The sequence below is a fragment of the Mytilus californianus genome, unplaced genomic scaffold (genome assembly GCF_021869535.1).
Source record: "Mytilus californianus isolate M0D057914Y unplaced genomic scaffold, xbMytCali1.0.p SCAF_1, whole genome shotgun sequence".
NCBI classification, from domain to species: domain Eukaryota; kingdom Metazoa; phylum Mollusca; class Bivalvia; order Mytilida; family Mytilidae; genus Mytilus; species Mytilus californianus.
Window position 1 is genome coordinate 46,938,777 of NW_026262581.1, and position 13,355 is coordinate 46,952,131.

Below are 13,355 nucleotides of genomic sequence, written 5' to 3' on the forward strand. Positions count from 1 at the left end.
GGCATCAACTTTTTAATGTTTGTTTCAATTTTTATTATTTATAACACAGCAGTTTATGCATAATTGCTATAAATTTATAGTTACAGTTTTTACTTATTAACGCTTTGCCCGACAAACATGTTCAATACATTGGAATGTCATATGAATGAAGTATAGAATAGAATGTTCTTTTAAAAATGCTAAGAACAGAAATGTAAATTTGACTCCAATGTTTATAGAAAGTTAAGAATACATATTCAAATATAGATGATTATGGATAATTTCAATAAATTAGTTGTATGTCTTTCATGTCCGTCAGTTGTAAAATTGAAAATGGAAATGGGGAATATGTCAAAGAGACAACAACCCGACGAAAGAACAGAAAACAGCCTAGTGCTCCATTCATTAAAAAGTCACTTAATGAAGAAATGACTCGACAACTGCACGAATACTACACGTATATTTTAGCCAATACTTCAATCTTCTTTATGATGTATGTACATATTTACTTTGTTGTCATTATTTTGTTGATTTCATGTATGGCATCAACCCCATTTTGGTATTGATGTACTTTTAAATAGATAAATCAAATTTTTAAATAAAGATAAAAGAAAGATAACTCTAACTGGAACTGATGGAGGTAAATCTATTCTCCCTAGTCTAGGATCCTGGTATAATCTCCTCTTCTTGTCAGTAAGAACTACTATCGAGCAGTGAGCCAGGATCCCAGGCTACCAATTCCTCCTGAAATTATTTTAATTCTAAAGTCAAATTGAGAAGTATTTCAATTTTTACTCAGATTCACAATGTCATGTCACAACTTGATGTGTTAACTTTGTGATTTCCACATTGTTACATGTATGTCGTAATAACATTTGATCAAATTGTAAATATCTTACGATGGATTAAAACTGAATTATTGGTAGATTTTAGCATTTTTTTAGTACAAGTCATGTTTAATCCATCAACTTTTAAAAAAGCATGAAGATTTTCCCTAACAAACAAACAAAAACCAAAAGATTTGTTTTATGTAAGGCTATTTATAACCATCATAATACACGTTTATTTATTTATCTATATACGGGTGCCACATGTAGAGCAGGATCTGCTTACCCTCCCGGAGCACCTGAGATCACCCCCAGTTTTTGGTGGGGTTCACATTGCTCAGTCTTTAGTTTTCTATGTTGTGTTTTGTGTAAAAATAAATGTTGTTTGTCTGTTGGTCTTTTTCTTTTTTAGTCATGGTGTTGTCAGTTTTATTTCGACTTATGAGTTTGAATCCCACTGGTATCTTTCGCCCCTCTTTTATTTTGGCATGACATTTCTTCAATGTTCAAGTGTCAGCCATATCTCTGAATCATATTCTTAAAAAGAAAAAAAACGTAGTGAAAACGGAGTAGGGACATAAAGACCCGTTGTTTTTTGGCCCAAGAAATGAAATGTTTGAGGACTTACAACTTAAGATTTGGGCCATTCTAAAAGGCCGCAACATGAAAAGTGTGAAACAATTCAAACAAGAAAACTAACGGTCAATTTCATAACAGTACAATTTACGAAAAAAAAATATGACAGACATGAACTAACAACAACCACTGAATTATAGGCTCGCTCATAACTTGGAACAGACACATAAAGAATGTGGAGGGGTTAAACATGTTTGTGAGCTCTCGACCCTCATCCTAACCTTGGACAGTGGCGTTACAGCGCAACATAAGAACAAACTGTAAAAATCAGTTGCAAATGAGCATATAAGTTTATTAGATGAAATGTCATTTTAAAAGGATATGGTGTGAACTCTTTCATTATTAGATTACACACAAATTTTCGTAACTACAAAAGATTGGAGCTTATTGAAAACCAACAAAATAAATCTGTCAAAAATAAATTATACGACCGGAGGCCGTACATAGTACCTGTTTACGTTAAATATAAAAGAAATAAATAGTAGCTCAATTATTCGATATTTTATCATTACTAAATGTCTTTTCTACTTCATACAACAATTGGGTACACGTCACAATCTAGGACAATGTTTGATTGAAAAAATTCTATTCGGAAAATGACAATATGGACTCAAATGATACATGTGTAGATAAATAAATTCACCTCAACATTTTGTTTCTTTGTTAAGTGAATTTTCACTTAAGTTTGATAACAAACTCAAATATTTTGTAATTTTACATATATTTACGTAAAATAATCCACCCTGTCAATCACCCGTAACTACATGTACTTATATCATAGAAATATATATGTTACTTCCGTCATACCTGAATAACGATGGAGAAATGATTCAGACTATGTTTTTATTGATCATTTATTGATGCGTGCGTAATACAACACATACCTTTAGAAAACAATATTTGAATTTCTAAGATTTAATATTCTAGGATGTGTTAATCCATGATTCTTAACGGATTAACGAGATATAATCTTAAGATAAACGAACGGAAGTGACCGTATAATATTGTCCACCATGAAAATCCAAAGTTAGTTTAAGATGCTGATTTTTAATCAATGATCAATTTATTACAATTCTTTGGTTCAAAGTTGATTTACTGATGTCATCGAGCTGTGGTAACTTCTGTAAACATGAATTTAGAAGATATCATATTTTCTTGGATTACGTCAGTCCGTATGATTTCGTCAATTTTCAAGTAAGTATACTATATACATTTAACTTCCATATTTTTCAAGTTTTATTCCATGATGTATTCTTAATTTCTTTTTATCTTTTTATGCTTCGACCTTTTTCAGTTTTATCTGACTTACTTTTATGAACCAGCAACAAAAATAATTACCTGATTGTTTATTTTATTATCCTTTAATAATGTATTTTTAATAAGGACAACATGCACTTTAATAGATGTCTCTCACTAAAGGTGAACGCGTAAAAAGGTTTCTTTTGTAATGTATGTAAAAGTTGTCAAAACTCATATGAAGAATTTAATTTAAATTTAGCATAAAAAAAAAGACGAAATAGAACCTATGCTTTCACGTGGATCAATATGATATAAGTTTAATATTTGTACGCAATTTTCTAACCCTGGTTTTAAAACCTGTTTAAGAATGAAACTATTGTCTGTTTACTGTCTGTCCTAGATCCCCTGTTTTGAGATTACGTGAGTGAAAAATAACAGCTTATGAAAAATCGTGCGTCCAAAGTGCTTCTCTGGGTTTACTATAGGTACGCCTAAACCCAAACATTTAAAGGGTAGGGATGTATAAATACATAGAACGTTAGGATTTATATGACCAAAAGGTCCCTTAAAAGAATAGCCAAACTCACCTAGGGTCAACATTGGCGGAGGAAGTTAGAACCTTACGGTTTCTTATTAATTTTTCGTTATCATCTTAATCTAAAAGTTTATTTTACATCAGAATAATTTATAAATTATATGCTAAAATGTGCCTCATTATTTTTGCAGAATAAAAAAAGTTCTTCCAAATACTTGTACCAACGGCATTAAAAAAAACTTCATTATTTATTTCCTAGCCTATAATCGGCTAGTTATACATTTTGAGAAAAGTTAGGAACATTACAACAATATGTTAAGTAGGAAGTCTTGTTTGACCACCATAACTGTTACCTCTCAGTAGACCCGGAACAGACATGTCATTAATAAATCATTGACGAGTGACCACTTTAACATCTACTAATGGGGATTTTATCATTCTTCACATTAAGATGATGAGTTGTAAGTGATTTATTCAAACAAATAAATTTATTGATTTAAAAAAAGAATATTAGGTCATACTTCAAGATCAATATGCCTTTAAATCATTAAGGTGGTACATTGTACCAGGAATGAGTTTCATCACAAAAAAAGTTACGACTAAAGGTGATCGTAAGTCTTACACAATATAGTAGACGTACACTTCGATCAAATTTAGTCTTAAGATTTTTTGTGAAACTCATTCCAGGATATTAAGGATACAACCTATCATAATTAGTGTGAGAAACATTTATAGCTAAATGAAAGAAATACAGAGACAATTAAAGACTCAGCACAAACAAACCCGCCAAAAGACCGCCAATGAACTCGGTGGTTTATTATTCTTTTTTAGAAATCTTGAAAAGAAATTGTGACAAAGAGAAACAGTGAAAAATGAAATTTCTCAGCTAACTGCCGATCGAGTAGCTATATTTTAAGATATGAAGTCCCAGGGTCACTTGCTTTATTTAAAGTGGTAGGGATGAGCAACTGAAAAAGGTCTATTTTTTATGGTCCACAATAACTGTTAAGGCTACAAAATCGATAATAAATATATTTTGTGATAAGGTTAATATCATTAATTTTACATTTACATAAGTAACGCGGCAATATAAATAAAGTACATGTATCCACATCTAATCAGATCTTGATATCTATTGATAAATGTTAAACATCATAAATTAATCTAATATTTGTCAAATTCTATTATCTTTTTATCTCATCTAATCACGATAGATCACGTATATATTTATACGGTGGCACTAGGTCAGCTTTTTGTCTTGGGGTCACTTCCTGACATATGTGTATAAGGTTAAAATATATATGATAATTGTGGTTACCTGGTCTGCTAGTTGCCCACCCGTAACACATAAATTTAAGTCACTGTGCCCCCTCTCCCAAATACATTGAAAATTTTGTATCCGCAATTAAGTTGATCATCGAACTGTTCGTATTTCCAGATAAAACGTAATATTTAGTTATAATCGAGACATGTCAATCGAAGTATGTCGCCATTCCAGACAGATTTTGATAAATTACTAAATAAACAGAGACGTAATTTCAAGAATCACTACAAAATGGTGTAAATACAAAATAATGATAATATAAAAGAATAATCGATAATTTCAGCGTTTTATTCTTTTATATTATCATTATTTTGTATTTACACCATTTTGTAGAGATAACTTGAGGGTAGAAACGTGAATCCGCACTCTAACCTTCGATCACATTCCCAGACGATTTTAAATATTTGAAAGGGTCACTGTACATGCTTTCATCACATTTGTGTATAGTCGGATGTCTCCTATAACTTCGAAACCTCGTTTCCCATCCCAGGCTATGATCTTCGTTATAAGGCCAGTGTATTCATCAAAGAAAATAACAGAATAAAATACTGAAATAATCGGTTTTCATTAATCATTGGCAGATTGATGACTACCTGTGGGTAGAAAAGAAAATCCACACTCTGACGTTCACAATTCCAGATTCTAAATATTTAAAGGGGATTGCATGCTTTCAGAACATTTGTGTATAGTAGGGGATCTCCTATATTTTAATGTTTTATATTATACTGAACTTCGAAGCCTGGTTTCCCAGCACCAGACTTTGCCCTGAGTCAGTTTTTTTTTAAGATATATGAAATAAAAATCATTCCTTCGAAATTTTTACGAACAAGATTTGGTTGACCGTTATGGAATTCCTGTATCAGGATATGTTACACTTATCTTATAGACACCACAATCCTGTCCTCCTCTCCTCTATTGTGATGTTATCGAATGAGACATAATTACTATCATTTTAGATTGATATGGCATCAAGTTTGGTTTTTACATACCTCATCCTCCCCAAATTAATAGGAGGAATCAGCTTGTTTTCTAGCAAGAAAGTATTTAAATCATGCATTTTTTATGTGTACAAAGACCAAGAACTTATAGCAAAATGGCCGTAGGTGACCCTTTTTACGGGGCAGTCATTATTCAGCACTATATATCGTCTGAACCTTTAAGATATCGATATAGTAAAATTTTCCCGTAATTCTGAAATTTTTCTAGTGTCAGTGTGTAAATGAGGGCCGATGCGTTTACAAACTGTATAAAAGTCCGAATTCTCAACCAAACATATGGTTATTGATTTTTCTTGGGACCCAAGGATTGAAAATTTCCATTCATGACTGTATATCACAGTAAAATCGACACAGTGTTAACATAGGTTACTTACAAGTAATTCTAACCAACATAGTCTATCGAAGTGTAAACCAAAGAAAGAAATTCCAACGGAACAACCAATTTCAGGAATTTGTTGATATATATATATGCAAATCATTTACGAATTATACCGGTATAAATGTAAAATTTGAAAGATAAAAACACCTTTTTTTTGTAAAACTTACTATTTTCATCCTAATAAAAGTATTTTTTCTCTGTTTTCAGTGTGGTTGCCACAAACTATATGTGTTCTGGCGTTTATTCTGGGCAGTCTACCATTTTGCATGGATTATCTTAACTGGAGTTTATAGTTATCAATGGGCTGGCTATGATCCCAGTCAACAAGTCAAATGGTTTATTTATTTGACATACTGGGCATATTTTGTCTTAACTCTCTCTACAATTATTGATGCTATTTGTGTTGTATATATAAGTATCAAGAGAGATGACATACTTCAAGGTTAGTATATATTCTGTAATTTTTATGAGAATGTGTCCGTGTGTGAACTTTTTTTCCCCAATGAATATACCAGTGGTTATTGACACACCTCGAAGAAGTTGCAGTGGCGAGACTTTGGCGTGCTGTTTCTGGCGGCGGCGTCAACAGTTGTAAAAGTTTGTAATAAGGTCAATGCAAGGGAAACAAATAATTGTTAGTCAATGATGATATTTGGTTTGCATCTGTACCAGCATTGGCATACCACTTTTTTTACCCGTCCGGCGTCCCTCGGTGTTGAGCTATTGGTTTTTAAACGTAAGCCTAGTTTAAATGTTAAAATTTGTGGTTAAGTCAGTTTAAACGGAACCATTTATGACTAATTCCTGATATTTGGTATGCAGTTGTATAAGCAATGGCATATCTTATTTCCACACTATTTGGCCCTGCACCCTCAATAATGGTTCATTGACTTTGAAAGTATTACCATCTTAATTTAATTAAACGTTTGCATTTTACAAAATTACAGAAAGGCGAAACATATTTCAGTGTCAACAGTTTATGTATTATATATATTAGGAACACAGGCACTCGTCCCAGAAAAAAAATTCCTATATACTAGTACCTTAATATAACACGTATATAGGAAATTTTTTTTCTGAGACAAGTGCCTGTGATTAGGAAGCATACTTAGAGAATTTTAAATATACCGTTTGAATTCGTTTTTGTGATTATATTATTTTGAGCATGTAATAACGAAATTTATATTTCGCAATAAAGTATTCCTAGAATTTTATTTTCTAGAAATCCTAAATGGCCTTTGAATTGCTCACATGTATGTGTTTTAATAACCGCTAGAAATGCCTATATAATGAGAGGGAAAAGTATAAATTTATCATTTTATAGTTTCATTATGCCAAAAAAATATTAGTTACTTTATATTTTGTTTTTCGTTTTTGTTTCCCTTCCAACCGAAAGTAACTGCACGATTCAGAATGTAATCCAATCTTCAGAATAATGATTACATCAAAACATTGCATGCACGTTCTGCAGGTTGTTCTGAAACAATTCTAAAGTGAAAATGTTTGTTTACATTTAAAGTTTTTTGCTTTTATCTTTGGTTAAACATGGAAGAAAATAATGTTGAAACAAACCACGAGAAGAAAAGTTCAATACCTAACTGATACCGTGATCGGATCGACATGTATTGAAATGTCAAGATATAGCCTGGAGGTGTCCAATATATACATTTAAATATCTGCTATAATTTATCAATCAAAAGTTTTACTGTTTATGCATAAGGAGAGGATTAATTCTCTGTGTCTAAAATGGGTAAAAAATCTAGCGCTAAAATGGGTTATAATTTGGGGCTTAAACATTTGATATTCAGTTTCGTTATAAAATTTTCAAATGATTCTCAAAAAAATGTCTTCCGCCGTTTTTCACATTTCCCAAAAAATTGTGATGTAATTATTTACACAAAAGCGTGTGTCAAGTTTAAGTCTCAGACGATAAGTGAAGTGTATAGGACTTGTCATTTATTTTCGATATTTTATACATTTTTAGACGCCCGTCGAAGACGGGACGTATTATGGTATACCAATGTCCGACCATCAATCCATCCGTCCGTCCATCCGCCCTTACACACTTTGTAGGACAACTCTAGTTCGCTTTAACCAATTCTCATGTAACTTCAACACAACACTAGTAATGACGACAGAAAGCTCCCTTTCGATTTTTTTTAAATTTGAATTTGTCATTCCAGAGTTACGAAACTTTGACCCTTAGATTTAAGACAATTTTTTATAAATCGTGCATGCGCATTTACAGAGTTACTGAATTACCGAATTAGACTTATCGATGGCTTTGTACTTACATGAGCAACATGATGGGTGCCACATGTGGAGCAGGATCTGCTGACCCTTGCGGAGCACCCGAGATCACCCCTTGTTTTAGTGGGGTTCATATTGCTCAGTCTTTGATTTTCTATGTTTTGTTTTTTTTTTGTATACCGTTGTTTGTCTTTTTTGTCTTTTTCTTTTCTAGCAATGGCGTTGTCAGTTTATTTTCGACTTACGAGCTTGAATGTCCCTTTGGTATCTTTCGCCTCTCTTTTACAGAACTTTTAACTGTTACATTTAAGGCAATTTTTCACAATTAGCATACTAACGATTGATTTCCTCCAAACTTTACATTATTCAGTGTTGGGATTGACAAAAGGAAACTACATTTTATTTACTAGTAATTTAATGTTCCAGTTTGTCAACCCAGAGTTATGGGACTTTAATTGACAGATTTTAGTAAACATTTCACATATAGTACTACCATAACTTGAGTTTGCTATGATTGATTCAGTGGAAACTTTATAAACATGTAATTGTTGGAATTAGTGAACATATAATTAAATTCCTTCGTAATATCATATTCTTGCAACAATTTCAATATGCACAATTAGGGCGTAGCATGCTCAGGCACTTGTCTATGAAAAAAAGTTACCTATATACTTGAATATAACATTAATGTATATAGGTATATTTTTTTCAGAGACTGGTGCCTGTTGTATCATTCATTGTTTCAAGTTGAATTGAAGATGCATATACCACCATTTATTTAAGAGATTTGAAACTTTTCACTTAATCACCACAAACAAAAAAGACTATTTTTCAGTTCAAAAGATAGACTGGTACATTATTAATACTTGCTATATTCTATAAGAATGCACTCGTTGAAACTTATTTCAATGAGAAAATTATTAAACCAACAGTTTTATAGAAAAAAGGAAGATGTGGTGTGATAGCTAATGAGAGAGACAGTAACCCACCACATTCAAAATGAGATGTGGATGTTAGAATTTAGGGGTCACCCTACGACCTTCAAATATGAGCAAAATCCATACCGTATAGTCAGCTATTAAAGGTCACGACATGACAAAATGTGATATAATTAAATCAAACAAGAACAACAACTGCTCCATTTATGATCAAACAACAAAAGTAAAACAAATATAACAGACAGCAACCGACAACAATCACTAAATAACAGGCACCTGACTTAAATATACTGTATGTTTTGTACTATAACATAGGGTGTCGGTCTCCCTGTTATAACTGAAGTTCATTGGAATGTCTGCACGAACTTTAAAGTACAATACAATTGAAAAAATATGTTATGTCCCTTACATGCAATGCAAAAATTTGAAAAACGTGTTAGATAGAGTCACGTGATAAAAATTTAAATCTGAAAAAAAGAAATTTACATGCAAAATGTCGCTACCACTTCGCTATTGTTTGAGTTTTGATTTTTCTTTTTTCAGATATATCCCCAATTATGCCATGGTATCTGAAAGTAGATTGGGTGTTTTTCAATGTATCAAATACTATAAGTATATTGATATCTATAATGTATTGGGGACTAATTTATACAGGTAAGTAGTAACAATCTTGAATTTACATTTGAGTCAGTGTAGTGTTTTGTGACCTGTTGTTTGCCTCTTTATCTATTTTCTTTGTGCAATGGTGGCCTCTGTCTTTTTCAACTAGTATATTGGTATTGCACTACCAATCTCTCCCTTTTTGTATATTTTTACATTCTTTTTTTTTTGGTCATCAGGCGGTCACTAAAAAGGACTGGAAGCAAATTACATGAATTAATTATGCCTTAACGTTGATGAACTTTGACTCTATTTGATAAACTTTGGGGTAGTATGCCAGTATACTAGTGTCAGCATATAATTTAAAAAACATATATATATATATATATAATTTTATGCAGATATTTTTGATTTTGGTGGTAATGGTAGATTTTTTGTAGTCTCTTTTGAATTTATTCACATCGTGTCTAGACATTGTGTGATTAAGCCAAGCGCTTTATATGTACTATATGGTAATATACTTGTCTATAACTTAAGACCGGATGTTGACCTCCAGATTAATTCATATGGCTTAATGTGTTAAGGTTACCGTCAGATGCCCAACATCTCCTCTTAACTATGCATACATAGAATCATTCTTGATACGACCAATAGCAGTGACCAATGTTACCTTTTTTGTTTTGCTGCATACGTTTTTTTTCTGGATTAACTTTCATTACAGACGCTCATAATCACAAGTTTGGGCAGAGCAGTTTTCATCCATTGTTATTGTTTGGGCTATATTTTTATAAGCCATTCATCTTAGACTTACAGTAACTCAGATTCATCAGTGATATTTTCTGTATTTTAATATAAGCATTTCTTTACTTTTTCAGGTTCAGAAGAACTGACGTCCGTGAATATAGAAACACATGCTTTGAACATAGTATATATTATAATTAACTTTTTCATGACTGGAATTCCGGTGCGTTTCTATCATTTCCTTCATCCTATAGTTTTTGGTATTATATACATAGTGTTTTCTGTCATATACGAAGCATCGGGAGGAACAAATCATCAAAACAAAACCCATATTTATTCCGTCCTAGATTGGAGCGACACGGTCCATACATCGATGATCGCACTTCTAATTGTATTCGTAGCCATTCCCATTTGTCATTTTACATTGTTTCTTCTCCATCTTATTAGACTTTTTATGAACAAACAATGCTGTTCAAGGCATAAAAGAAGTTGTACAATTGTCACTCCTGAACATAAATCATTCGGTTTAGACAATAACATGGAACTAAACCACAATAATGAGGTCAAAGTAAATGTTTATACAAACGGGGAAGGCAACAATACGGAACATTTGACTTCGAATAATCAGTCCCAAACTCTTGTTGATTCAAATTATCAGACTATGATAGATGATTCTTTAAAAACGGATATAGTTTCTATGAGAACGTGGGATGAAGAATCCTTTGACACCTTTGACACAGAGGATGAAACTGAAAATGAAGAGGAAGATGAAACAGATAAGGGAGGTGGAACAGATGAGACACGTGATACCAAAATTAATTGTGAAATTCCCAAAAAAGAGACGATCATTGAAACTGAGGATTTGCTTGAAAGAGAAACTTGTGATGACATACTTCACATAAGAGAAACTTGTGATGACGTACTTCACATAAGAGAAAATTGTAATGTCGTTCCTCACATAAGAGAAACTTGTGATGACGTACTTTGTATAAAAGAAACTTCTAATGACAAACTTCCCATAATTGATAACAAAAAAGGTGGAGAAGAAATTGTTGACGAAGAAAATAACATAAGAACGGATGTACATATTTGCTGAATTATTTTTATAATTAAATTGTCTATTGTGGTTTATATTAAGTGTTTACTTCTTCTGGAAAATTAGTTTATACGTTGCAATTTATGAGGCATATAATTACAACGAAATAAAAAGAACATAATATTATCCTCGTATTATGGGTTTTCGTGCGATTAAGAATGCATTGTGACGTCACAATTTTCATTGAAAAACCTTGCATAGTACGAATTCATATGACGTACGAAAACATATGATCTGACCATTATTGACACATATGACAACAACAACAGATCATATAACAAGTTTTGCAGCATAAAATTGGAATATGACAATTCATTTTTTCAGGAAGAAGATATAGATATAAAAAAGGAAGACGTTTTGTCTTAATGTTTACTGTAATGGCAATCTTTTACTCTCCATTTGTTAGTTGGTTAAGAAAATTTTATATTCGATCTTTTCTTGTTTCTCTTATGATTTGAAATGTAGTGATTATCCAATCTCTTCTTTAGTTTGTAATTTTTTCTTCTTTTTTTAAAACGAAATTTGCATTTCCAGGTCACTGTTCAAACTGAAAACGTCTAAATTAAAGCCCTCTGCTATTATATTTTAAGTACATGGTCCAAAAGATTTTGCATATATAAGAGGTATAACAGTTATTATACACACTATGAAAAACTGATGTAAAATGACCAATATTTGATAAATAATTATAGTGTTTCAATATCTTCTCAATTTTTAAAGTCCATATTAATGTGAAATATCTACTCTGTATAAGATGTTCTTATCATAACAAAGTTTTAAAAATCTTGTAGTAAGTAGAGACTGTAAAAAAAACCTACAAAATAGACAAACAACAATAAACTAACGAAAGATAATAAAATTGAGAATGGAAATGGGGAATGTGTCAAAGAGACAACAACCCGACCATAGAGCAGACAACAGCCGAGGGCCACCAATGGGTCTTCAATGCAGCGAGAAACTCCCGCACCCGGAGGCGTCCTTCAGCGGGCCCCTAAACAAATATGTATACTAGTTCAGTGATAATGGACGTCATACTAAACTCCAAATTATACACAAGAAACTAAAATTAAAAATGATACAAGACTAACAAAGGCCAGAGGCTCTTGACTTGGAACAGGCGCAAAAATGCGGCGGGGTTAAACAAGTTTTTTGACCATCAAAACCAACAAATTTAAATAAACAAGTTACATGTACTTATTCAAAATACAACGACCCATTAGAATCAGTTACAAAAGCATGATTAATAAAAAAAAATGTATAGAAAAGTACAATCTTGCTTTTAACTAAACAATAAAAAATCAAGATCAAAGGGTACATCAGATTTTTTACGTTCATCCTCGAGAAAAAAATACCGCTAGATAAACAACCATGACAAACTTTTGCCCGATCTGCACTACACCTATGATCTTACTATTCGCAAAATAAATGTTTAACTGAGTATAAGTATTTGCACTACGCGTTGTCATTTGCTTCTCAGATTTTTTTATTTTTAATTTTTATTATCACTATTGTCATGCAAAAATGTTATAACATAGCTATTTCGAGCGAAATTACGAAGAGTGGATAATTCACATCAATGAACCTATAGATTGTTTCACAGCGACGATTGTGTGAGATATTTGTGGTTTGTCTCTAGGTTTTACGATAATTTCCTCTCAAAATAGTTTCGTGTTCTTATAAGAAGTTTTTCTGCTTTGTATCGATCTGATCAGTTAAGCCAATTTAAACTGATTTTTATAGTTTGTTCTTGTGTTGCGCTGTAACACCATTGTCCCAGCTTAGGTAGAGGATTGAGCGCTCATAAACATATTTA

At 32.1% G+C, this 13,355-nt stretch overlaps 1 protein-coding gene across 1 annotated transcript; it reads left to right on the forward strand.

Moving 5' to 3' along the window:
• The first annotated feature begins 5,633 nt into the window (after positions 1-5,633).
• On the forward strand, positions 5,634-11,973 carry LOC127721544 (uncharacterized). Its single transcript, XM_052228338.1, has 4 exons — positions 5,634-5,639; positions 6,125-6,359; positions 9,649-9,759; positions 10,581-11,973. Exons 1-4 carry the CDS (start codon positions 5,634-5,636, stop codon positions 11,540-11,542), a joined length of 1,314 nt encoding a protein of 437 aa, XP_052084298.1. The 3' UTR covers positions 11,543-11,973.
• The last annotated feature ends 1,382 nt before the right edge of the window (positions 11,974-13,355 follow it).